At 40.2% G+C, this 27,728-nt stretch overlaps 1 protein-coding gene across 9 annotated transcripts in view; it reads left to right on the top strand.

Annotated features, from left to right (window-relative positions):
- The window catches only part of RAPGEF5 (Rap guanine nucleotide exchange factor 5), a 349,321-nt gene that overhangs the window by 137,567 nt on the left and 184,026 nt on the right, over positions 1–27,728 (top strand). The window contains exon 1 of one of the 9 annotated variants that reach the window (XM_070264264.1): positions 13,071–13,088. Coding sequence (XP_070120365.1) covers positions 13,086–13,088 — 3 coding nt within the window. The 5' untranslated portion in view covers positions 13,071–13,085. 9 annotated transcript variants of the gene reach the window in all.

Raw genomic sequence — 27,728 nt, 5'->3', positions numbered from 1 at the left:
GATGCTCTCACTGTCCTCTTTTTTTTCCAAAGAGGGAAATGAGGTACAGAGAGGCTAAGTAAGCTGCCTGAGATCATCCAGTAAATGGAGAAGCCAAATTTTGAACCCAAGAAATCGGGCTTCATATTAGGAGGTCTCCCTATTCTGCTGTATCCCCTCTCTAAGTGAAATAATTAGTGTATCTCCTCGATTATAGTCTCTCTCTCTCTCTCTTTTTCATTATAACACTTTTTAAATAGGGATGCATGTTACAACCGATATAATTATTAAATGGGGTGCTTTCTTTTCCCCTGTAAAGCTATTATTAAATTGATGGTGTGTCTTAAAATTGTGGTATCTTAGAATAAAGGAACTTTGGCAAGTCGTGTTTCAGTTTTTAAATGTAGCTGTATAGTTTATCTGTAGAAACATCAAAGTAAGTCACAGCTTTAAAATGTGCATACAAACACAAACCGTATCTATTTATGAACTGTGAAAAGTGTGAATTAAGATTATATTAACAATTTTTATTGCTTAGGTAATGATTTAAATGTCAGAGAAGAATAAATTTAAATTTTTCCTACAAAAAGCATAAATAGCCTCAGAGTAATGTTGAAGGTAGAAGAAACCAAAATTCTTTTAAATGAAATTATATAGAAATATAAAGCTTATATATCTATATATTTATATATATAATTATTGAAAAATAATTTCAGATTTTTTAAAGTAAAATTTGAAAGTATTTCTTATTTTTTAAAACTGAGAACCACGAGTATACACAAATGTCGGTCGATTCAGACTAGCCTCTGAGTCTCCGTACTTTGTGTGGGGAGTTGGCAGATCTTACCTTCTGTGACTCAGTTGGTCATTTTTTTGTATTTTATCTGCTTTGTTCATGAGACATGGCTTCTCCCTTGTAAAATACCTTTCTTTCATTTGGTACCATTTGTGTTATCTGTAGAAAAAACATAATTCAGGATTTCTAATAAGGCAAAACAAACCTTGACTAAAGTTAGAGAGTCCTGAAATTCAGGGCTTCTGCAATCTAGCTGGTTGTCGTCCTGTGTTTTTTTCCTAGCTGGTCTAGCAACTTAAACTCCAGCCCCATTGGTGGTTTTGTCGTTCAGTTGAATTTGACCTTGTCAAATCATTTACCTGCAGCTGTTATGAGGTGTACATGCAAATACTTGTGATTGCCCAACACTTATGCCTTTGGTGCTGACTGTAAATTTGTTTTACTCTCTCCTGTTACTATTGAGGGAAGTGAACAGCTTATCTCTTCTGCTTGGTCTAACACTCTAAATGTTGACGATAATGAACAAACACTACAAATGGTTTGCTTCTTCATATTGTGCTGTGAATTTATATATAGGTATGAAGTCTTCTTTTGTAGGAAAAAAGGGAAGATATGTGATAATTCCTTTTAGAAACAGGGGAAGTATGATGCTTATTTCAATCTGTTAAAATAGAATTTGTCTGTGGTATGGTAGAGAGAACGTTTTTCTGTGTATCATCTCAAGACTGTTTGACCTGGAATAAGCCAACTAACCTTTCTGAGTCTCTGTCCCTAAAGTGGAATACCACTGTTCTATCATGAGAATCGATGGTGGGAGAGGGGACCAGTTTTCATGTCTTGCTCCTTGTCTGATCAGGTCAGAGCAGCGGTCCTTCTCCATTGAGATGCCAACTCAACCCCTAGAACATTTTGAGGCGTATCTTAGACAAATGGATCTTTAATATTCACCACATCTCTTGAGTTGGGGATGGGAGAGATAATGCATTAATAGAGCATTTGAAGATGCAGGAGGAATCTGATTAAATTGAGAACTTGTCATATCGAAAGAGTAAAAAGAACATAACCATAAATCTGTTTCTAGAAGATTAAATGGTATGTTTGGCCATAAACAGAATTCTGAGAGAGATGTTGGAAGAGAACTTGTGATGTCATTGCTTTGGGTCTGGTGGGATCTTACCAAATAGTTTTATCTTCTTTTAGGTAAGAGGTTTATTGCTATTTCTTGTCATCAATGAAAGCTATCTCTTAGCCTTAAATTAGCATCAACATTTGTTTTCCTGTACTATTTCAAATTTATCAGAAACCTTCAAATAACACCTGTTGAGGCATTCGAATTTCCCACTCTTTTTGGCACATAACTCCTTAAAAAAAAAACCACACGCCTAGTCATATTCTAATCTACCTTGAATATCTCATGAATTTAGAGCTTAAAACACTCAGCAAATTCAGTTCATCAGTAGTTGGCTGTTCATTCTGCCATTTATATATTGCTTTATGTCTACAACATGCTTTCATATACTTTCTTGTTTTACTATTTTCATAACTCTGGAATAGATATTCCTTTCTTATGTAGACTCAAAGGCAGGTAACTGAGCTCTTCTATATGCCACAACCTCACCATCTGTGAAGCAAAGGCAGTGCCCACTTCACAGGGTGGTGAGACTAAGTAAATTAATATGCACAGCACTAGTAAGACAGAGCTAGTTATGTAGAGAAGGTTTAGTAAGTGTGACTGCTGCTATTGTCATTGCTGTTATCATCATCATCAATATCGTCATCGTTGCCTGACATGACAGATCTGAGGGATTCCAAGGGATCTTCTATCCCTTTGAAAGCTGAAAGAGATCGTATTGGTTTTATTGTTAGCAATTAAGAAGGAAACTGAGACTCAAACATTGGTATGTTGCTGACAGTCATAGTGTGGAAGCCAGAAGAGTCAGGGGCTCCTTAGGCTGGACTCCATTTAGTCCAAGGGTCTCTGATAGGTTATCTATGGACTGTTCTCCCTAAAGTCGAAGATGGGGTCTGAAGGAAGACTTCTCAAACTTTAGCATATCTGAGAATCCCTGGATGGCTTGTTAAAACACAAATTCCAGGGCCCCAATCTTAGAGGCTTTAATATAGTGGCTCATGGATGGGGCCCAAGAATATGCATTTCTGTCAAGTCCCACATGATGTTGATGCTGCCAGTTTATGGTGCATACCTGGTAGCACTGGTCTAAAGGGCCTGAAAAGTTTGGTGACCTTCATCAGAAAATTACTGAGGCCAGGAGGCTACCTGGTTTTCTATTTGCCGTTCTACATGATGGAAGGCCAAACCAAGATGGAAGACCATGACTGTAAGACCTTTATTGAATTAACAATATTGGAAACTCCACTTCATGGTTTCCACAGAGTTAAAAAAGAAGTGATGAGCATTTGGGACATAAAGGCTCATGGCAGCTCTGCTGATTATTCTGTTTGTCCATCCCGTGTACTCTCTACCCTTTTTTTTCTAATCTGTACCTTGGAGGCTGCCCTCTGTGGATATTCATCACTGGGGCTCTCTTGCCATCTGGCTTTGGTTTGGGTTCAGTCAGTGGAAGGCCAGGAGGAGAGAGAAGTCAGGGGAATCTCTCTCTCCTCCCTCTTTTTCAGGGTGGTGTTGGCAGTGTCTGTGACCATCTGTAACTACAGCTACTGCTGGGCAGTCCCTCCTTGGTCGCTTCAGCTCCCTCTAGCCTCCAGTAAAGCTGTGTCTTCCCCTAGGCCCTCCTACCTGTGGCTGTTAAAGTCTTGTCCTTACTAGCCCATGTATGCTGCAACATCTCCTGTTGGGTCCCTGAACCTTGCCCACGCATCTTTCATAGACTCTTTTCTGATAGGACCCTTGACTGATATAGGAGGCTAAGGAAGAGCAGTGCTGGGAAGAGTGACAGTAGAAGGTGTAGCCTTGGTGAGAAGACCCTCATGAATGGAGTGGGCATTGGCAGTGATTGAGTCAAGCCAGCTGGCCTAGCCCCTGAAGTGAGAGAGAGGACAGAGGGTAAGGAGTGCAGGGAAGGGGCCCGGCCTCTGAAGTGATGCTGGGCTTAACCACAGAAGGTCCTGAGAGGTCCCTGGTAAGAAGCTATAACTGTGCTAGAATGTGACCCAAGAGTCATTTCTGCATCATTCCTGTGCATAATCTTGGATGGCTAGGGTTCAGAATCAGAGATGCTTTTATACAAGAAGTTTGCGTTCTTTCTCTACAATTGTCTGACAGGTTTTTTTTTTTTTTCCTGCCCCTGCCTTCTTCCCAGACACCCTTAGCATTGTTAGTCTCTACACAGGAGTTATAAGACCTTTGTGTGGTACTTTGATCTTGCTAAATTTTGTCACAGTATATTGAACATGTTCTGAAATGCCTGCCAAAACTACTTTTACAAAGTAACAAACAATTGAATAGAGTAATTACACCTTTGGTTCCTTTGCCAATGGGTTCCAGTGATGGGCGTGTCAATAAGATGAAAACCATTTTTCATGGTTTTGGTGCTCAGCCAAATCATCTTCTACAGTAAGCTCAGCGTGAAGCAGGACCACAACACAAACCCATACCAATTCTGTGTGATTATCGGTTCTTTTTTATTGAAATGTTATGCCCAGGTTGAAACTATTTCACAGCTTTTATAGATAATGTTGGGGTAGTAAAGGTTGAATACCAACATCTAAATACCTTGTCTTAGTAAATGAAATGTTTAAAGACAAAACAGGTCCTCAGTCTCAAGTTTTCTATTGTTACTGTTCTTTAGGAAGAAGAAAATTCCTCTATGAAGAAAAGTTAACTCTGAAATTTTTTCCCTCTTTCTGGGTTTTCTTATATTTATGTGTCAGAAGGGTGGATGTGTGAGGGAGTTGGGGCTCTGACCTCATACAGTTGAGGCAAATTATGATGAGTCACTCATGTTAGTCACTGTGGCACAGATTTAAGGCCTGTGAGCCCTTTGTTTTTGCTAGAGTCTCCTTCCTTTCTGGTCATTTATCCAATAAGACTTGGTGGCTGGGCACCCAGAGAAGACAAGCCACTGGAAGCATGGAGGGGAGGAGCCCTAATGTGCCTCGAAGGGGATGGAGCCTTCCCAGATGGAGGCTGCCCAGGAGTGGTGATATGTGCACGTCACCAGTTACTGGAAACTGACCAGAGGGAATAAGAGGGGTTCTGGCGCAGATGACCCTGGAAAGAGAGTCTGTATCCCATCCAGGGAATGAAGAGGAGCTCACTGGAAGAGTGGGCACGACTGGGCCCCCAGGTCATGCAAGCTTCTTTTCCAGTCTCAGACCCTGGGGCGAGGACATTCTTGCTGATCTACCTTGCTTCCACCTCCAGTCTGGAGTGCAAGTCCTCCCCATCCTCCTAGCTGGGGAATGAGCCCTTTCTCTCCTTAGTATCTCCTTCTCTGGTTTGGCCCCGAGAAATCTCTGGTTAGCTTTTCACCTGGTTTTTTTTTTTTTTTTTTTTTTAAAGATTTTATTTTTTCCTTCTTCTCCCCAAAGCCCCCCAGTACATAGTTGTATATTTCTCGTTGTGGGTTCTTCTAGTTGTGGTATGTGGGACGCTGCCTCAGCGTGGCTTGATGAGCAGTGCCATGTCCGCGCCCAGGATTCGAACCAACGAAACACTGGGCCGCCTGCAGCGGAGCGCGCGAACTTAACCACTCTGCCACGGGGCCAGCCCCTTTCACCTGGTTTTTTGAAGACTCATCTCCTTACTCACTTCACCTGGAATGAGCTATCTATCTTCATTTTGGGTTTGGTTTCCTTTGGCTTTACTGTTCCCATTTCCTTCTCCTCCTCCCCCAAGCTTTGTTCCCTCTGGCTTTCCTCGTGGGCTCTTTGCCCAGTGTGCCTTCTCTGAATCATCTCATCCTATTGTTTGTTCTTCTGTTTCACTGCACAGCCCTCCTGTTTCTTCATCCTTTGACTGTTTACCTGGCCCCAAGTGAGGGCCCATTTCACATGGAAGAGGATGCTAGATACTCTTTTCAGGAATTTGGGTGATTGAAGACTACTTTTTCGTGTTAAAGATAATTATGTTAAGACACTCAGGAAAGCCCTCATCTAACCTCCCTTAAATCTTTTTAGGCATTTTAGCTCTTACAGCATTTACATCGTTCACTCCTTCTCCATCCCTTACCCCCCCAAACACTCCAGCCCAAGAGAAAAGGAACTTTTGGACTCAAGGAACCACTATCTAACTGATCTGCATTAGTGGATAGAGAGTTTATAAATGTACTGATTGCCGATAAGCATTACATTTTCAAAACTACCTCCTTTAAATAGGGACTTCTGTCTTGGTCAAAGGATGTGTACAAGAAGGTATTGCCTTGGTGAGAAGTACGATTGTGAAATTCAAAATTAGTTTCATTTCTTAATGACTAACAAATCTAGAAGCTTCTGTTTAAGCAATTAGCTTTGGTAGTACAAGGCTAAATAGAAGACAAAGGGGATTAATGATTTTGTTAATTGTTCTTTCAATGCAGGAAGCTGCTTGTAATGTAGCACCTACCTCTCATGTCCCAGACTGCCATCTAGTGCAGCCGTCCTTGCTTTTGCATTTCCTGGTATCTTTTCTTCCTTCTGAAAATCTGTATTATGCACCTACTCTGTGATTTGTCAGTCAGGATAGTCTAAGTTTTACTGCAGTAACAAAAATACACCAACATCTTTGTGGCTTGACACAACGAAAAAGTTTATTTCTTCCTCACAAATAGACCATATTGCCTCTGGGTGCTCTCCAGGGTGGCTGTCCTCCATGTGGCAGCTCTGTTTCCATCTTATGATGTTTCCATGTCATCATCTTCCACAGTGACTGCAACATGTGAGGAAAGAATGGAGAATTTCACCTGGACATTTCAATGCTTCTGCCTGAAGTGACTTTTGCTCATGTCTCATTGGCCAGAGCAAGTCACATGACCTCACTGATTTAACTCACTGAAGTGTCCTCTTCCCGGGAGCTTGGAAAGAGAAAAGAACCACAAAGATTAGTAACATCCACCCCAGGCATCAGAAGCTGAGAATCCTGAAGTGAATAAAGGCATGATCCCAGTCTTCAAGTCCAGCAGGGGAGATAAACATGTTAATGATATTACCATATAGTTTTACAAAACTGTAAAAATTACAAAATACATAGCATGGTAACTACATCATGGAACAGAAAGTACCTGGGAACACGAAGGGGGAGAACTTACCTCCCTGGGCCTGGGGAGGAGAGGAAAACTTCAGAGTGGTGGTTACATAAGGGCTGGGGTTTGTCTGTTTGCCAGGTTTACATTGACATTACCTTGGTGAGGGTGGTATCTAATTTTACTTTATGTGCTGCATAACATCTAAACTAATAATTTGGGGTACAGCTCAAAGAAATAGGCTTATCTGTTCTTTAAGACCTCAAGAAAGAAATGAAAGCAGTCTGTCAGCAATAGAACTGACAGTTCACATGAAATGCAGCACACAAGTACCTTTTTAGTGAAGACTTGCAAAAACTACTTTTACTGAGCAATTATGCTACTGACAGTTCTTTGATCTCAAAAATTAAACTTGCTGTTACAGTATGAAAAGAACAAAGCCAAGTGTAAAATGACAATCAAGGTTAGTTATTAGGCAACAAAGGTTATATATACAATACTTTGATTTGCCTAGAGATTCTGACATATTTTACATTAGACATAAATGGGAGTGGTGTGTTCACGGTGCCAAGAATTTGCTTTGTAGACAAAAGAAGATGGTCTCTTCCTCAGGTCTAATAACGCCATATTCTTGTCCTCTTTCATGACTGTAGCCTCACTGGCCTTCTTGCTAGTCGTCCATCAGACTGGGCATGCTCCCGCCTCAGGGCTTTTGCACCTGTTGTTTTCTCTGTCTGAAACCCTCTTTCTCCAGATACCCACTCACCTGCTTCATGTCTTTGCTCAAAGGCCATTCTCTCAATGAGGCCCCTTGGCTACCTTATTTAAATTGTAACATCTACATCCTTCCCATGTCCTATTCCTGTTACCACTTTCTAACATAAGTAATTGATAACTAACTTATTTATTTTGTTTATGATCAGTTTTCTTCCACTAGTATGTAAGCTACCCAAGGGCCAGGGTGATTGTTTCAAACATGGTTGTACCCCATGCAGTTAGACCAGTGCCTGGAGATAGTAGGTTCTCAACAATACTTGTTGAACACGTGGGGGATATTTTTTTCGTAAGAGTTTCTCTAAACTGTACACAACATTGTATATTTACATATACTTTTCTTTCATAAAGCTTCACCACTTTTTTATTCAATAAATATTACCATGTGCCAGCTTCCATTCCCTAGGGGAGCAAGATTGAGGACCACTTAGGGAGCTCATAGTCTGGTGGACAAAATTGTCTGGTTCTTCTTGTAATATTTAATTAAATCTATCAAATGTTGGAGTGTGTAATACATGTAGATGTCGAATACGATTCCTAAATTCTAGAAGCTTATTCCTTTTGAGAGTGACATGCCAGGACTTAAGATTTGTCTCCTCATATCATTCCACTTTCGTGGAACGCCTCTTCCCCAGGGTTGCTGGGTCCAGTCCACGCTCTCAGCTTTTTCTCTGCCGTGAGACATGTGAAGTGTGGGGCTCACATGCTTGACCATCCTAGGCATATATTGAATCCTCAGTCAACAAATAGTGAATTATTTTTCTCATAACAATTCCACCAAACTACATGGTGAAGTTGGTCTTCACGTCTTGCTCTCCCACTCAGAAAGTATATTGGAAAAAGATGTTTTAGAAAACCAGTCTGCTTTGGCGAAAAAAATTTATTCATAAACCGCAGTACTTCTCTTACTAATAATAAAGCTGCTACAGCATATGGCAACTAAGTGTGTCATGACAGCTCATTTAAGAATAACTGGTTTAGATAATATATACTATAAGGAGAAAGGAGATTGAGGTTGATTAGCAGGATTTAAGGGAACTATTGGGCAGAGGTAATATTTGAGGACAGGACTTAACTAGTTGGTAAGACTGTAATAGGTAGATAAGACGTTAGAATAGGTCAAGGCAGAAGGGAGCATGGCATGTGATAGGGACAGTGAGGGGTGGGCTTGGCTGGGGCAGGAGAGAGCAGGGTAAAAGGGACTGATCTGTAAATTGAGGGAAGGTGATAAGTGCTCTTGAGTTTGTCTTTGTGTTAGTCTTGTTATCAGCAATGGAAAATGTAGATGGAAAACCTGTATACTATAGAGGTTGCCAGACTTTGTATTTAATGCCCTGTGAATTTTTTTCTAAGTGAGAGCTAACATATGACGTCAGACTTTCATTTTGTCAAATGAGGGTTGAAAAAATGCAATAGCTTTTACATTTCATAAGAGAAGGACATTTTAGCACAAAGGCAGAAAGAACACAACCCCTGAATAAAGGAGTGCTCTTCATAATTAAATAAATTTAGTTTTATAAAAAATTTACTACCATGTCCTTATTCTTATTGTGCCTCATATTGACATTTGGGAACCACTTCATACAGTACATGTGTGGGTTTTGGGGACAGAATAAAGTTGAGACTGTATGTGGATCTGATCTCACAGATGTAAGGTGGCTGTCACTATCAGTTAACAAAGCATTTCTTTAGAAAGATGTGTCTAGGTAGGTGGTATGCAGAATGGAGGAAGGAGAAGTTAAGGCAGGGAAAGCACTCATGGGGTTGAAGTCCGGGTGGCAGGGGCTGAGGGCCTGATACAAGATGGAGGCATTGGGAATGAGAAGTCTGAGAGTTTGGGAAGGATGGGATGCTAGGATTTAGTGATTTCCTTTCTGTTTTTATGGGCAGCTAAAAATCAGCAAGCGCTCAAAATAAGTTCCTGGCGTTAAGAGGAATGTAAGTGTTGGAAATATGACCAAAGGTTTTCTCTGTTCTCTACAGAAGGTCTCTTAGATTCCCAAAACTCTTATTTAAGAAATTGTGAGAGAGAGTATGTATGTGTGTGTACGTTTAAAGCAAAAGTTGTCTCTATATGTGTAAGGCAGCTTATGTGAAAGAAAAAGAGGGAAAGGGGATGCTTTTTAAATGACTAAATGGCGGTATTTGTCCCTAGGACATGTTTTGAAGTTTCAGTTTTTTGGTTTGGGGAAGGAGAGACTAAATGTCAGTCTGCTACCATTCTGATGCATCCTGTCTGAGCTGTGGCCTCCAAGCTGATGGAAATGGATGCCTCTCCCTTTCCCCTTCTCCTCCCCTCCCCAACCCCTTGTCCTCAGGCTGCATCTGCTCTGTGCCAGGTCTCCACCTTCAATGCCGGATAAGCATTGTGCCAGCTGCCCTCAAACTCAGCCTTGGGTTAGGCGAAGGAAGATAAGGTAGAAGATAGGTCATGTGGGAAGAGAGGCAGCTGACTAGGTAGAAAGGAGAGTGTTTATTTCCTTGAATCACTCTTGATGTTTTCCAGTTCTTAAATTTCTCTGTGCATGAAATCCAGGGAATTGTGGCCTAAAGATACTCATAGCTGCTTTTCACAGTAGACTCAGGTAGAAAATTGTGAACTTCTGTAGCTGGCCACACGAAATCCACCTGCATTCTGCTTGAAATTGAGAATAGTGAACCCCATTATTTCTTGCTTTCATAAATTTCAAGATAGTGGTTGCTTCCCATCCTGTAAGATGAGGATTTGGCTCATTTGCATGACAAATATGCCCCTCCCTATGCCTGCCTACCTCCCTGTTCCCAGTGTTCCTCCAGTGATTGACTTCTTATTGGGCCAGAGCACAGTGCAGGCTTTGTGTTCACATAAACTTGACTCTGTAATTGGATTTGGGACTGAGTCAGTCAGGAGTATTGATTGCAAACAAGAGGAACCAACTCTGAAATTACTAGAAGGATGTTGGAGTGCAGGTCGACCTGCAGAATTATTGGAAGACTGGAGAGGTAGGCTTCAAAAGAGGCAGGAACCAAGGGCATTTCCAAAGAAGAAGCCACAGAATGTAGGGATTAAGAGCACAAATGCCAAAACCAACCAGACTGGGTTTCTCTGCCACACACCAGCTCAATGACTGTCGACACTTTGCTTAACCATTCCGTGCCGCCAAGGGTAATTATGAGTAATAAATGCATTAATATTTGTAAAAAGTGCTTAAGACAGTGACTGGCAAGTAATAAGCAGTATGTCTGTGGTTCGTGAGTATATATCTCTAATTGAGTTTGCGTGTATTGATATATATATATATATATAGGCATTGAGCTGCTAAATATGTGCCAGTTTGTTCTCTAGGCTACAGGCTTTCCTTCCACGTCCACAACCTCTTCTTTGCTCGCATGAGCTTTTCCCTTATCACAAATTGCCACCCTTTGTTCAAGGGCTTTGTTTCAGTTCTTCGTGGTTCCCTCAGAAACATTGACTCTGGAACGTTATTAACAACAGAAGACGCATAAAGATCCCAGTCTCTACATTTTGGGCTTTAGTTTTACTCTGCCACCCTTAACAATAGTACAGTCAATTATTTCTGCCACTTTCTCTTTTTTTTGACGCTGTTTTCATGATCATTATTAACATCCCCCATCCCCCATACTCTTGTCCTGTTATTTGAAGTAAGAAACAGCCAAAATGGAAACTCCTGTAGAAGATAAACCATCCTACCTCTATGAAGATTTTTAGGAGCCCCCCCCCCCTCTTTTTTAAAGGTAGCATTACTATTTAAAAAGAAAAAAGAAAAGGAGATATCTACAATACATATTCTATTCCCTCTTCAGTTTGATTCGGAGAAAATTACGTCTATCCATTCTTTTGATGAGATACTCTTTCCCTTAAATAAGATTGTTTAGAGTGTTGGTTATTCTGGCAAACGAGAGCATGGTCTAGTTATAGAGAAGCTTTACTTAAAAAAAAAAAAATCAATGACTAAAGTATATCCCATGCATTGAATATGCTGTTTTGGGTCCCGAGGTTAGTTGGTCACTCCCTTTTTCTCTCTGCACGCAAACACACATAGCATATCTAGGTATACAGTCATGTAGTTCAGCCTGATTTTGAATATGTAAATATGTAAGTACTTAAGTATGTCTGTTGAATATTTTGAAGATTCAAGTACGTAGCTAAAAGCAGAAATTTTTTCATGACAGTTTAACATGAGAATTGTAGAATCGTTTTAATGAAATGTTAGCATTTACTATGAATATATAATAACGGGCTCAGTTTATCTCACTTGGGAGGCGGTATAAGAGGAAGATTAAAAGCATTTTGTTTCAGTTATATGCATATATACATATGTTTATGTGACTTGGGTCACCATATAAAATGTACTCCTTACTGTGGCTTGCAGTCGAAAAAGTTTGAAAGGTGATGATTTAAAAACAGCCACAGCCTTTTCCAGTTGTGTCTCTGCTCCCCTCGTGGTGGGTTGCTCCCTCCGGCATAGAAGAGTGTGACAAAGCCAGAGAGAAGGTGGTTCAAGATTTAATGCATCACCTGATGGTTAATAGGACTGTGATTGTGTCGAAGCGTTTGTTGTCCTGCCTGAGATACAGAAGTGAGAGTTAGGTGAAAGGAATTGCCTGCCATGAGTCATGAACTTAATTTATAATAGGAAAGCTTTCAAAAACAAGTTTCTTTATGTGTGTCAAATTTAGTCAGTAATAAGAAATGGGGATTGACTTTTGAAAACCTTTTGTTAGCATTGAAGCTTGACTACAGAAATGTGGGTGAGTGGAGGGAGAAAGCTGTTTGCCAGGAAAGAGCAAAGTTCTGTTCCCTGCAGGTGGAACAGTCCTCATTTTTACCTTCATATTTAAGGCTTTATGTATACCGGTGACTTTTGTGCTGCCTTTAAATGCATTTACAGGAAGAAAACGTGGGCACACAATTGGGTTAATTAACTCCTGGAGCTTCATTTGCTGGTGATTACATTTCTAACGTTGCCATTTAAAACCTCATTGAAATGAAGACGAAGGTTTGACAAGGCATTAAATCTCCCCCATGGTGTGGAGGCACCGGCAATTCAGGCCAAGTTTGAGAGTGCCCGAGAAGAGAACCTTCAACCTGGATAGTATGGCTTTCTTTATGTGTTTACTTACTTAGTTTAGGAGATTATCATTTGTAAGTAAATTTGGAATTTCAGAATCTATCTTATGTGGTTTATAATTTTTTTTGTCTTTTTTTTTTCGCTTGAGGACAATTGTCCCTGAGCTAACATCTGTGCCAGTCTTCCTCTGCTTTGTACGTGGGACCCTGCCACAATATGGCTTGATGAGTGATGTGTAAGTCCACGCCTGGGATCTGAACACGTGAACCCTAGGTCACCCAAGCGGAGCTTGTGAACTTAACTACTACACCACCCCGTGGGCCCATGGTTCGTAATTTTTAGTTGTGGTAAAATACACGTAACATAAAATTTACCATCGTAACCATTTTCAAGTGTACAGTTCAACAGCGTTAACCACATTCACATTGTTGTGCAGCTAATCTCCAGAATCATATATGGGTTTGAAGCCAGAAGGGTATAAAAACTTTATTTTAAATATGCTTTTACCCTGGGATTTTAAAAATATTTTAGTATTCAAAATTTTCCCGTTACTTGACAAATGTCTTCTAATTCGTGGCTTTTGAAATATGTAATAGAAATAGAAGGAAAAATCCTCAATTACTTGCTCAATGCTGTCACCTTTCTGAATGTACTCCTTTCTTGAAAGTTCTTGGTCATCTCAGTACCTCTTGCAACTATTTTTAATGGAGTCTTGTCCTTTTATTCCAAGGGACACACATAACATCAAACTCAAGAAATACCAAGCTTCTGCAGGCCTCATGCACTAGAGAGGGGCATATCTCTTAGAAAAAATGAAAAGTTTTCAATCTTGTGTTCTTTTTCCAAGACTTTGGTCTAATTCAGTTTTATGTTCGATCTATGAGTTTTAAAATAGTATTCAAACTAGTTTAGGAACTGCTTTAAAAACAACCTCGGTGATTTAATCTTGCCTTCACTGAAAGATCTGTGTGGAAAAATAGTTAACTGAATATAAACTTACAGGCTCTTAAAAACCCCATTTTCTCCCATGGGTTGAGAAATTCATCCCTATCTGCATGTTGAGATCTGAGTACTGAAATTCTTTTGTATTGAACTGGAGAGTTGCCACTTGGAATTCAGGAAGGAATATGATAGGTAGTGAAAGCCGTGAGGCTGGGATCAAAACATAAATTCTTGCTTGTGGCTCTGATGAAGGCAGTGTCCTGTATATGAGGATCACAATTAATAAAAAAGCTGGAGTGCAATTTGCCTATCTGAGACTAGTGAATGCAGTACCTGTACCCTGGGACAGAGGAGGAAGTTAGATTTTACTAGAAACTACATTGACCATGTATTAAATGTAGCTGTCATTTCATAATCCGTTGTGTATCTCTCATTCTTCCCTTGGAAGCTGATATCTAACCTGGCTGTGTACAAACAAATTCAAACACTGAGAACCCCAAAGTTACTGATATTTGACTTTGGGTATTTATTTCCAAATTGTTTTCTTTAGCTGTTGTTAGCTCTGAGTATTCAGAGGTTATTAGGAAGAGAAAGTGATCCTAAACAATTTGGCAAATTGACCGCAAAATACTCTGACCACTGATGTTATTAGAATAGGAACTTTGGTCAAAGCCCAATTTATATCCTTTACCCACCACGGCCATTTAGAGATGGAAAGGCTGCCCCATCTCTTTTTGCTGTGCTGATGAAATTTTCCCACTATAGTCTTTCATTGTCTTCTGTCTCCCTTTATTTCTCACAGAGGGCTCCTTCCACTCACCTCCATAGGTCTTCTCCATGCTTCTGTCTCTTTAGGGCAGGCAGACAGAGTGGCTAAAGGAACCTCCGTGGAGCAGAAAGGAAGAAGGAGTAAAAACATCCTTCCTAGCAGAATCATTGGCTGGTTTATCTCACTTTCCCTCATCCATAAATACACTTATATTAGAGCTAACTTAAGTTTCGATTTCCTTCCGACTGTAGACACATTCTTAATCCTTTATGTGTGAAGAGTCACCATTTGCATCTGTGTAATCTTGCTTTTCCTTTATAGGGTGAGAGGTGGAGGATAGTGGCATGAGTGGGGCTTTTATTTTGCTTTTAAAGTAGCTTTTTTTCCTGGTTATAAAAGTAATATATTTAATATAGAAAAATCAGAAGTTTAGAAAGATAGAAAGAAATAAAAATCTACCAGTAGTGATTACAAGGAGACCATTCCATTAGCAATTTGGTATATTCCCTTCTGTCTGTTTTTAAAGTATAGTTGACCTTATACTGTCTCTTCAGTTTTACTTAGTTTTTTCTCTTTTCACCAAAATACTTCCATGTATTACAAGTTCTTTAACATATTTGTAATGGCTGCAGAATATTTAATCATGTACCTGGACGGGGACGTGGGAGGGGAGGAGTGTGGGTGGAAGAGGAACTGGAGAGAGGGTGGCAAGGGAGAGAGCAGAGGGTGTTTAGATAACCAAGGATTGTAAAACCCTTTTAAGGGGTATAAAAACTCTAACAAAGGTATCCTCCTCCGTTATTCATACACATTGTGTCAGTTAATTCCTCAGTCCCCTACTTTTGGATGTAGGGCACTTTATTAACGTTAGATCTTTCATCTAGAAATAGATTATCAATGTTAACATACCTTGAAAGAGGCCTCAAAAAATTAGGGTTGTGATTGACTGTAGCTGAGCTGAATAAGGTTCGAGAAGATGTTAGCTCTGTTACCAAATATTTCATACAGACAGAAAGCACAAAGAGTGCAGTTGGAGGTGTGGAAAATGAAGTTTGATTAAAAGTAAAAATTGAGGGAGTTCTAAAAACGGAACCCCTTATGAAGTACCTCTTAGAGTAATTGTGCTTAAGAGGAGGGGTGAACACAAAAGACTTGAAGTTGTTTTTGGATCTTATATATACTTATAAATTGGAATCAGAATGTGACTTTCCTCCTAGATAATGGAAAATAGTAAAGAGAGGAGGCAAAATATGTCCAGAGAGTTTGGGGGCAATGACAAATCGCTTTAGTGTGAGGATCCGGGAGCTCCGGTTCTGGCTTCTTCTCTCTTGTTCATCGTGGCTGCATAACGTCCTGCCTTTAGAGCTAAGGCTGGTCTCTGCTTGACCTCCCCGACCAGGAAGGTAGGGGCAACATCATGTCTAAACCTGATTAACATACTTACTGAAAAGTCGCTGGTGAACAGGCCAGCAAGAGAGGTTTGGAGGGGTAAGTACAGGCTTTATGATTGTCAAATGGAGGTGCTGATGCTCTGGGACAGGCTTTTTAATTTACTGTTTTCTGTTAACACCAATAAATGTGCCTTGAGATGGTAACAGATGTTTATAAAAATAGATAAAGTTTTTAAATTCCTTGAGATATGTTTAAGCAATGTTGGATTAAACAGGTTTATTTACTGCAGGAATTCTTTACTATCTTCCCTATGCTTAGGTGCATTTTTCACCTTTTAGGAGAGAGAATAGGATAAGCAACATCTTCAAAACTCATTTCTGTTGGTATCTTGAGGGGCTTTTTATGATTTGCTTTAGGATTTGTAGCTGAAGCAGGATTTCATATCTAGGTAGTGTAGTTGAATGCTTTTCAAGCTTGACCGTGATCTATTCACCTGGGGATCTTGTTAAGCATCATCTTCTGAGTACGGCTGGGGTGGAACCTGAAAATCGGCATTTCCCACAAGGGCTCAGGTGATGCCGATGCTGCTTCTCCTCAGACCACACTTGGAGGAAGGATGTAGATAACTGTTGATTACTGGCATCTGAGATTAACTAAGATGGGGCATGAGAAAGATAATACTTGCCAGGTGGTTTTAGCGGTATTCCAGAAGCCTCTATTGGGAGGCCTCTAATGAGCAGGGAGTACTGATTGGCAGTTACTGATGCCTGTTGCAGTGCAAGGGGGATTTCCAGGGGGGAAACCAGAGAACTAGAGATCCGATTGAATTCCGGAACATCTGAAGACTGCTCTGGTGACCTGTGGGGCCCATTCTCTAGTTGTCCTTCTGTCTGAAGGATCATTGATTATGTTCGCTGGGACTGTAGTGGGCCTTTGTGCCAGAGTAGAGAGTTGACAGGAGAAGAGAAACAGTTTGGAGAAAGACTCTCTGTCATAACTTATTAGAGAAGAGAAAGGATGTCTGGACAGATTAGAAGAAATAATTTAGTGGGGAGACTCGAAAGAAGGTGATTCAGTGAAGGTAGAAAATCTAAATCAGTGTCAAGGAATTGGAAAGTGAAAGCCTCCAGTCAGAGCAGGAAACTTGGCAGCAGCAATGTAGCACAGTACCGGTTAGGCCCTGCCCATCAGAGAGAGGGAACCTGGGGAGAAAGGCTGTCTCCAACCCTGGGCTCTGTGGAATCTGCTTGCAATAAATCAAGAGAAATGATAGTTAGGGTGTCATAGCTGGAAACACTAAAAGGAAATATGCACAAGATGTGAACGAAATTCTGCTTCTCTAGTATGTTACTGTTAGAATGTATTAGAAAAGTAGAAGGAAGTGAAAGGAACTGGTGCGGCTTTAAAGTGAGGTTTCAATAGACCTCAGATTTTAAAAAGAAGTGCATGAGAGGAAGGAGGACATGTGACCCAAGATAAATAAAGTTTCACAAGCCTGTAAGACTCAAGTGCCAGGTAACTGAGGACACGTGAAATAAAGGCCAACAAAGCTAACAGTTTTATGTGTCATCAGAGCAAGAAAAGAAGGAAGGCGTAGGCCTACTCCTTGTGGCAAATGGTAAGATGTTGACTGATGAGACAGCACTATTCCTGTTTCCATCAAGAGAATGATTTTTCAAACTGGAATTGCACATGTTAGGCAGTAATATGCTTCCCAACTGCTTTAAATGACTTCAGGGGAGCTGGAAAAATGACCTTCAGTGATACTGAAAGTCTGCAGGTGGGATCACAGCACTGCTGTTAGGATTATTTGCAAAGTTGTGGAGGATCTGTGTCATAACCCTGGTATTGCGAGTGTCATAAATTTTTGAGTTGTGCATGTGAAATTGTAGAGTGCTAAGGTTCATATTGATCCTGTCAAATTATTAAATGAATTATTAAGTAAAAGATTTGGGAACACTGAGGAAGATAAGTCACAATAATCAGAAGACAGTATAAATTTAGAATGAATGACAGGATTTCCACTTGGCAGTGTCCGGGTAAAACTTTTGTTTATGTGAGAATTAAGTGTACCTAGAGTTTTAAACAGCAGTGGTGGCAGGTTGTTACCATTGACAGAGGCTTATAGAAATTCTCTACCCATTTGGGAAGGGGCCATGGTTCCAAGAACCTTATAAAAGCTGACTGATTCTGAGTTAGCGCTTCCAGACTCCCAAGTATGGGAAGTGGGACCTAACCCTTATGGGTCAAGCAAGTGAATGAAATAGCCCATGTCCAAAAGATGCTTGATGTGAAACCCGGGGGGATGTTGCTACTAGAAGAGTTTTCTTTCCCACAAATCCTATTTTCTTTTCTGGCCAAGAGGAACGTTGGGCAAGAGGCAGAGAATTCTGCCAATGCCCCACTGGCCTTGCTTTGTGACAGGCGCTCTGCTATGTCCTAGGGATGTGAATGGAAAAGATGAAATCCTGTCCCTTGAGAAGCTGACAGTGTAGTAGGGGAGACCCACATTCGTGTACGTAATAGTAAAGTTTGCTTAATGCTCAACAGCAGTTAGCACTCACTGAGTGCTTTTTATATAGCAGGCACTGTTCTAAACTCTTTACATATTTTTAGTGAGTGGTTCTCAAAGTGTAGTCCCTCAGCGTTAACGTCCTCTGAGAACGCGTAGAAATGCAGATTCACAGGCCTGGCCCCAGACCTACTGAACAGAAACCCCTAGGGGTGCGGCCCAGCCATCTGGTTTAATAAACCATCCAGGTGATTCTGATGCACGCTGAAACTTGAGAACCACTGTTTTGAGTCATTTAATCCTTACAACAACCTTATGGGTAGATTTTATTTCACCTATTTAGAGAAGTGGAAACAGAGGCACAAAGAAGTTAAATAACTTGTCCAAGGATGTACAACTTTTAAGTGGAACAGATCGGCTTTGAATCAAAGCATTCAAATCTAGTGCTCTGCTCTTAACCACCATACACGGCAGCCTCCCAGATAGAAGGTGCTGTGCACAGAACCCTCAACTCCGGAAGGTGAAAAGAGTTAAGGAAGGAATTTAAAGAGCTGCAGGGTTTTTTTCCCTTGATAAACTTTTGATGAGAATAAACTGATGCAATGAGTCATGTTAGTCACTGAGGACATTTATAAATAGGAGTGGAATATAGACCCTGTCTTTAAGATTCTTATTATGAAGTAGGGGAAATCCAAATGTAAATAAGTATCTAGAATCTAAAGTGCTTTGGAAGTACATAAGAGAAAATTCTAATGGGAGATTTGAGCTCATGGATACATTTTAACATAAACTATATGAAAACTTATATGTATGAGGAGAAAGGTATTCCAGGCAGAGAATATTGTGTGCAAGATTGAGGTGTTTGAAACAACGTATTCTTGGATTTTGTAGTACTTTTGTGTATTTGACCCTTGACAGTTTTTTGTAGTTTAGACTTCTCCGCATTATAGTATAGATTGGAAATTCCTAATTTTAAAAGGAGTGAAACTGATTGCTCCTTTTTTGTTTGTTTTAATCTTGGGATCGCAAAATTGTTTTGACCTATTTCTTGCTTTTACGTAGCATGTCAGTAAAGATGGAAATGTGCCTTAATCAGTTTTGGAGGATGTCATCTTAAATTGCAATGGGAAATAATTTGGTTCAAAATGAAATTCTTATCAATAATTGGTTAAGCATTGGAATATATCACTAGGGAGATTGTAGAGTGCCTCCTGCTCGGTAAAATTTGATGATCTAGACCAGGATTGATGCACTTTTTCTGTAAAGGGCGAGATAGTAAATATTTTTGGCAGGAATACAGCCAGAGACCAGATGTAAACAAATGGGCACAGCTGTGTTCCAATAAAACTTTATGAAAAACAGGTGGCAGCTGGGTTTGGCCTGTGGGCCATGGTTTGCAGGTCCCTGATCTAGATTCCCACCTGGCTCACATACTTTAGATGAAGGCTATGGAATGGGCCAGGTAACCTCAGGATATCCTTTCTGTTGCTACCTTTCTGAGGTTCTTTCTGTGTCTTAGTTGAGTAATTGAGAAACAAAAACTACAACTAGTTTACTAAATATTCCTTCCGCCAGAAGACTGTACGTTATCACCTTTATTGTTGAGCACCTTTCAAAAATTTATGTATAAATTAACAAAGGAACATCTAAGACTAATTTGTTTCCAGAGCCAGACAAGGTAAGAAGTGTGGCTACTCCAAGGTGTATTTCTTTTGCTCATTTCTGTCTTGTCAGTAACATACGAAAGGAAAAGTGCATATTTTTTCCTCTTGAAGACTACACAGAGTGACTTAATTGAAGTGTTTTTCACTGAAAAGAAATAATTGGCATTCAAGTGGATCTTTGTTTTAAAACAAGCACATAAATTATTCAGTGTATAAAAATATGCTACATAGATGCTTCTCTCCATACATGACCATTTAAGACAGAGATGAGAAAGGAGAGAAGGGAAGGGTGGTGGCAGTGGTGGTGGTGGCAGCAGGGTGCCAGAGGTGGCAATGGGTTTCATAGATTTTGAGGTGGCAACATCATGCTTTACCACTTGGCTTGAGAGTGAATGGGTTTCAGGCAGTGTGACACTAGGGAGAAGTCACCATTGGATGACTGTGGAAGGTCATAGGTTTACAGAAGGTCTCAGTCCCTCTAGGGGTTTTCGAGGCTGGTTAAAGGCAGATAGCATACACATACAAATGGAGCCAGGAGCATTATATTTTTGTGGCAAATATAGACAGGTGTTAGAGCGTTTGGGGGAAGAGATTACTCAGGGAGGCTCAGGGCTTGGCTGGGATTCATGCAACGTTTGCATGGATTGAAGGCAAGGCAGCGTGTGGAAAAGTAGTGCAGGGAGCAGAGGTCATGGCAGGGGCTCAGGCACAGAGGTGAGAAGGCACTTGGTTTGCATGGTGAACATCAGACAACCTGCCTGGCTACCGTGGAGAGTTGTAGGGAGAAGTGCCATGGGGACTAGACAAGTAAGGCCAGTGTTGACCACTTGCTTAAAGACTTGGAACATTGTGAGCACTCAGAGTAAAATGTTTTTGTTTTTAAATAACTTTTGTTTTTAAAAAACAAGGTGATATGTAAGGAGTTGTTTTAGGGAGATTAATCTGGTTTCTGTGAAGGTGCTAGAGGCCAGAGGGGTCAGGGAAGCAAGCGGGGCCTTCTGTCGTATAGCCTATGATGATGAGGTCCTTGGGAGGACAGCGCAGCTGTTGCCAAGAAATAGATGCTGTATTTTGGAATAATATTTGAATTTTTTTGAGACTTTATTTGTGGGGAAGAAGGAAGCTATTTTCTTTTTCAATTTTTCATTTTGAAATAATTTTAGACTTGAGTTGCAAAAAAAAGTTCCCTTATAACTATCATAACTTCCCCAAATGTTGGAATTTTATATAACCACCATACAGTTCTCAAACCAGCATCCCTACTCAATTAACTTAAATATAGACCTCATTCAGATTTTGCCAGTTGTCCTACTAAGGTTCTTATTCTAGTCGGCTAGGACAATGCATTGCTTTTAGTTGTCCCTTTCCTTTGGGCTCCTCCAACCTGGGATAGTTCCTGAGTTTTTCTTGGTCTTTCATAACCTTGACAATTTTTGCTGAGTACAGGCTAATTATATCGAAGAATGTCCTTCAATTTGGAGTTGCCTGTTTTCTCATTAAATTCAGGTATGCTTTTTGACAAAAATACCAGAAGAGTGCCTTTCTCAGTTTATCATATCAGAAGGCAGATGATGTCAACATGTCTAATATTGGTGATAACTTTTATCAATTGGTTAAGATGGTGTCTGCTGAGCTCCACTAAAAAGTTACTGTTTTTCCTCTGTACTTGTCTTGAGGGGGAGGCACTTTGACACTATGCAAATATCCTGTATCTCATACTTTTGTCCACTAATGTTAGCACCCATTGACTATCCTTGTCTGCAACATGTATTATTGTGGTGTTTGCCTAATGGTGATTTTCGGTTTTCCTTTTTTTATTACATTTAGTAATTGGTATTATTCTTTAAGGAAGAGCTAGTCTCTCCTCCCACCCTAAACATTTATTTATTCAATTACTTATGTCAGTATGGACTCATGGATCGTTATTCTGTGGGTTATAAAGCAATACTTTGATTATTTTGCCGCTCCACTTGTCCCAGATTTGGCTGGTGGGAGCTGCTTCGTGTTGGCTGTTGTGGACAGGGTCCATCTTGAAGTCCAGGTGTGACTGGGTGGATTGATGGTGTTATAAGCCTATAAGCCGGGAATTCTGTGGCAAGCGGAAATAAGTAAGCTTGCGAACTTAACTGTTGTTCTGAAATCCTTAGTGACTTGATTCCTAAATTTTAAAGGCTTTTCTGTGATTGCATTAACCAAAGAAGCCCACCCTGGTAGGCAAAACTATGCTCTCGTTTGTAAAGAGAGCGAGAAGAAAGATATTTTCCTAAGGACTGAATAAAATCAAATGGACACTTTGGGGTTTGTTTCTGTTGTACCTATTGTGTTTATTTCCCCAGAAGCTGCTGGTTCTTGCTGATTTATCTCCCTAGGCAGGCAAGATTGTTTATAAGTATTCCTAGAACCCACGTTAATTTTCTACTTTAGCTTTTAAGTGGGGCAAACATGTTTATACTAGAAGAGAGCCCTTTAATAATGGGAAGTGAAAATGAAGATTAATGCCGTGGATACCATTAAAAGGGTATGCCCTTTCAGACGGTGCGTAGGCACTGTTACTCTGCAGACATGAAGGTACCTTGGCTTAGGGCTATGTCTGGGATAGGGTATATAGAAAACACATACCACATAAACAGGTGTAAGGTGGGATTTACTGAAACAGTGGCTCTTTGTTTTGCACAAGTCAGACTTGGAAGCTCAGCTACAGATCCCAGTGCTGTTGGTCAAATGATTTGTACCTCTACCTTGTTCTGACCTCAGTTGAGCGTGTGAGAGATGTGATGTTTGAAGAGAGCTCCAGGCCTCATTGCTGAAGTGGATGATGAGAGGTTCAAATCGCCAGTTTCACCCGCTGATTTTTACAGTTTTTCCTCAGCCCTGACTTAGAACTACATGGGGAGCGTGGCAAAAATTGCCCAGGTTTTGCTTCTGGAGGTTCTAATTCCATGGGTCTGGAATAAGATCTGAACACCTGTTTTTGTTTCCTCATTTTCCCAGATGGTTCTAATTTACATCCAGGGTTGAGAACTGCTGGATCTAGCAAATATTTTTTGTGACTTCATGCAGTTAGATGCACTCATTTGTCAGGTTACTCTTCACTCATCACAATCTGTGTTATATGTGTATGCAGTAGTAACTAATGATAGTCTTGGGTTGCAAACTCAGGTGAATTTCTTAACCTCTGTGAGTCTGGTTTTGTCATCTGCAAAATAGGATTAATAAAAGTACCTAGTTAATAGTTTTTCAAGGATTAAGTGATAGATGGTGCCTGTAAAATCCTTAGTACAAGCTCTAGAACATAGTAGAAACTCATTTAGTAACATGCTGCATGTTATAGTAGAGTAGTGGCTTTGGAATCAATCCTAGCTCTGTAACTTTCCAGCTCTGGGGCTTTAAGTAAGTTTCTTAATTTCTCTGACCCTCAGGCCTCTTGTCTGTAAACTTATGGATAGGTGGGTGCAGTTACTAATGTGGGACAGTGCTTAAGACAAAAGAGGTGCTCAGTAAGCATTTCTGCTACCTTCTCTTTCATTCTGTTTTCTTAAGATATCACAGGGCCATAGAAGAAGATAATTTTGAGACCGTCATTGACTTTGGTGTTGCCAGGCTATGTTGAGAAGATATTGTTACAAATGGCCTTTGTGAGTGTGACTGACTATTGGGAGCACATCCCTTGAAGCTCTGAGGAAATGATTGTAGGCTTGAATTGGACCAGAGCTTGCAGAAAGAGTCGTGGTGCCCTGCCCTTCCAGTTCAGCATTTGGTTCATGTCTCCATTTTGCATTATGCTTAACTTGTGATGACTGTGTATTTCTCAAGCCAACAGATTGGCTGGGATTCTTTTTAACCTTTTTCAAGCTTTGACTGAGATGTAAATGTATCCTGGGGCTTAAAAAGGACGCACCGTCTTAGAACTGGACAGCCTACTAGATCACAGCCTTTATTGTTTAAGTTTATAATCTCTTAACATATGTGCCCTCCAGTTACTTATGAAGCTTTCTGGCTTCCTAGGATTGTAAGAAATCTCAGTATACTTGTTCCACTTTAACATCTTCATGTTCTGTTGATTACTCAGATTGGGAAAAGGACAATGGCTGAAGGTGACAGAAAGTTGTGTCATTAATGAATTCTCAAGTTATCAATAAATTTGGTAGTTCTTGTTGGTTCCTGTTTGTAATAGAGCAGGTCATACTTCTGTGGTTATTAAAGTGATTCAGTCTTTCTCCTTTCATTTCTCCCTCCGCTTAATAGCCTAAGTACTTGAACTCAATCTAAGGAGAGTATTAAGACATTTCCTTTAAGAGCTGCTTAAAAAATGTCTTAAGTCTATCATATTTAAGTTTGATAGTTTCATGGTTTAGACAGATATTTTCAGTGACTCTGGAATGAGTTCCCTACTTGATTCAGACCCAACCTTGTAGACTATTATAGTTTAATTTTAGTGGATACCTAACTTTAAAATATATATATATATGTGTATATATTATTGCTACCTAGTTATTCTTTTGTGTTATGCCATTATTTTTTTTTTTTCAGGAAATTCATCTGTGACTACTAAAGGGTTACAATTTTACAATACATGTTTAAAATATGAGATTTGCTAGAATCATTTAGGGAATCATTTTCCATGGTTCATTAAAATGGAAAAGAGAAGAAATAAATTTGAATTAAAATCTAATTTCATTTGTATTGTTACTAGTTTTTTCTCTGTGGTATGTATGTGTCTTTCATGAGAGAATGATTGCATCTGGCTTAAGTATTTGTAGGAAATTGGAAATAAAGTGGGGGAAAAAGAATCATCATCTCCTCTGGGCATTGTATTTATGAGATGTTATGGAGAGAGCAATTTAAAAGAGGACACCCTGCATCAGTTGGACCAGCATGCAAGATTATAGAGTAAATTGATAGGAAATCAGAATCAAGAAAGAGAATTCATGGGTTTAAAGTGTTCTTTAGATCTTATGTCTTCTGGTAATGGATTTCTAAATTAGGGCTGGTGTCTTGTTCATATGTATGTTTCTGGAAGCTCCCACAGCTCCGTACGTGCTTCATAAATGTGAAATGAATGGAAGTTAATTGCCACAGGAGTGGTTGGATGAGGCCCTGAAATGCTGAGAGGAGGAAAAACAAACAAAAAAACCCCCAAGGGATTCAAAGATGGGATGAAAACAGCTTGAATAACTGTATTTGGGAAAGAATATTGAAATGGAGAGAGGTGCATTTTCAGGGTGTTCTTGTGATCCTTTTACAGGTAAATGCTGGGAGAGCAATTAGTGAGGTGACAGAGCAGTGATTCTCAAATTCCTGTAAGCTGGCCCATGGTATTCCCTTAATAAAATTATGTAACAGTCTTTTCCCAATATCTATTTAAAATGAGCTAATGAATGGATGATTTCTCTGTGTTCTTTAAGTCTTTGGCACTTGCTATTTTTGGTCAATACCAACCATTAACATAAAGTGGATTCTCAAAAAGTACCGAGTTATGGTAGTTATTTTAAGTTTGACAAATCGGTACTTAACGGAGTTCTCCAGAGGGCTCTGCGGCTTCCCCAAGCTCAGCTGAGTTTGAGAGCTGCTGTCCTAGAGCGTTAATGAAACAAAACTCCCCTGGGACCAGTTAAGCTAGGGCTTCACAGGAGTTTCTGACAACAAATCTAGGTATTGTGTGCTGTAAAAGGCAGTTCTTGTTAAGTTGCTCTTGTGGATTCCCCGTGGGCTAATAGCTTATCTAATGCTGTTATCTAGTCAGCATGGAACCATCTCATGGCTTTATTTCCTCACCTTACCAATCTTTTGAAACAAGCCATCCACAGGGGAAGTTTCTGTGAAGTGAAATCGTGTGAGTGTAACACTAGTGTTGAGACAGCCAGATTTAGGTTGGCAGCAGAGAGAAAGGAAGTGGTTTGCTTTCTTTCGTGAAAGAGCCCCTACCTAATTCTTTAGAACTTGTTTCTACCTAAAAGCTTTCTTTTTAACTAGATCATGTGAAGCAGTTGCTTTCCTGAGCTGTTTCAGGCAATTAGATGAGTAATAAAGATTGTCAGTTCTGGCCTGCTGTATTGATTTTTTGACGTGTCTCTGTTTAGGGGAAAAATATTACTTATCATGATGATTCATCTTCAAATTATAAATCTGGTGCATTTGCAAATTTTAAATTGTTCAGTATTTCAATAAATGAATACATTACCTGGGCTTGGACGACAGAAGGCCTACTAAGAAGGGCCGATTGGGAGTGTGTATAGACTAGACCAGAAGGGTGGGTGGATGTTTTATTTCAATACATGGGAATTAAAAATGACTTGTCTATCTTATAAATTTCGTTTTCTTTGAAGCCATTGCCAACTTTCAGCAGAGTGTACCAGTTGACATTTCCAAAGAGTCCATTTATTTAGTTCAGTTTAGCTAGAAGATGAGTAGTATGAGAGCTGTGTGAAGTGAGGAAGAGGCAGAATGGGAATTTTGTCTTAGATTAAAATTTGGTGGAGGATTCAGATGCTGGAAAGCGATGACTGGCAGGTTATGTTTTGTAAATTTAGCAAATGATTCTAAGAAGGGGAGGCGGCAGACTAAAAACTATGGAGTCTCAAAAGACAGCAAGCCTTGGAATAGAGATGTAAAGAGCTCTTAAACATAGGTTGGAAGCTCAGTAAATGTTAGTTTCTCTGTTCTTTTTCCTATGCTACAATGGGAAATGATAATAGTTTTCTATTGTGCCACAGCGTATGTGGGTGATGGTGCTGCTTACTGGATTGTGAGGTAGGAAAAATTAGCTCCTACAATTCAGATAATAAAGATGTAAATATCTATAAGTAAAGGAATAGAAAAAGAATCATTTTTGTGCAAGGTTGTGTGCTAGATGCTGTGAAAGCCAAGCAGTATATAAGCTGCCAGCACTCCCTCAAGGAGCTTATGGATTAGTTGGGATGAATGCCCACATAGGACAGCCAACAATGCAGGGCACCCGGGAACTGCCACACAAATAGTACAAAAAACAAAGAGCTGCAAAGAGGGACAAACCCCAGTGGACTAGGGCAGGTGGGAGGAGCTTCACCCAGGAGGTGACTGCAGAAACCTGGACTTCAAAGTGCTGTGAGATTCAGGAAGTATCAGGGAAGATGGAGGGCTTTCTGAGGAGGAGAATAGTGTGAAAGCAGAAGCAGTATGAGTAGCAGGTTCTTCTGACGAGTGGATCTTGTTGAATCAAAAAAGCCGTGTAGGGAGGCAGAAGGGGAATACTAGAAACCTATTCGAGGCAGGCTGGGGGAGACCCAGAAGGGGAGCCTGGGGCATTTGGATAGACTCACGTAAGCAGTGAGAGACCCACTGTAAGTCCAGGGGGCGATTTAGGTACATCTGTTTAGTTGAGGTTTCCTGAGTTAGACCGGTGAAGGTAGAAATGCAAAGGAAGGGAGAAATGGAAGCAAATCACACGGAGGATAAAGTGACAACTACAAAAACATCCCAGTCTTTCTATTGCAGTTTTTAAGTTGAACTCTCAAGATTGGGAGCTGTTCAAATGGAATATCCTGTCCCATTGGAATGAATGTTGACCAGATACTTAGATTGAATGAGAATAAGGGCATTAATCCGCCGTGGCCCATGACTTGAGATTTCAGCATGTTTTTTTGGCTTGGACAACTGCTGGGCCTGCCAGTGTTGCATCTATTGTGTCCTTATGGTACAAAGATTTCTGT

Source organism: Equus caballus, chromosome 4 (genome assembly GCF_041296265.1).
Source record: "Equus caballus isolate H_3958 breed thoroughbred chromosome 4, TB-T2T, whole genome shotgun sequence".
NCBI classification, from domain to species: Eukaryota; Metazoa; Chordata; class Mammalia; order Perissodactyla; family Equidae; genus Equus; species Equus caballus.
This window is presented reverse-complemented; position numbering and strand designations above follow the sequence as displayed.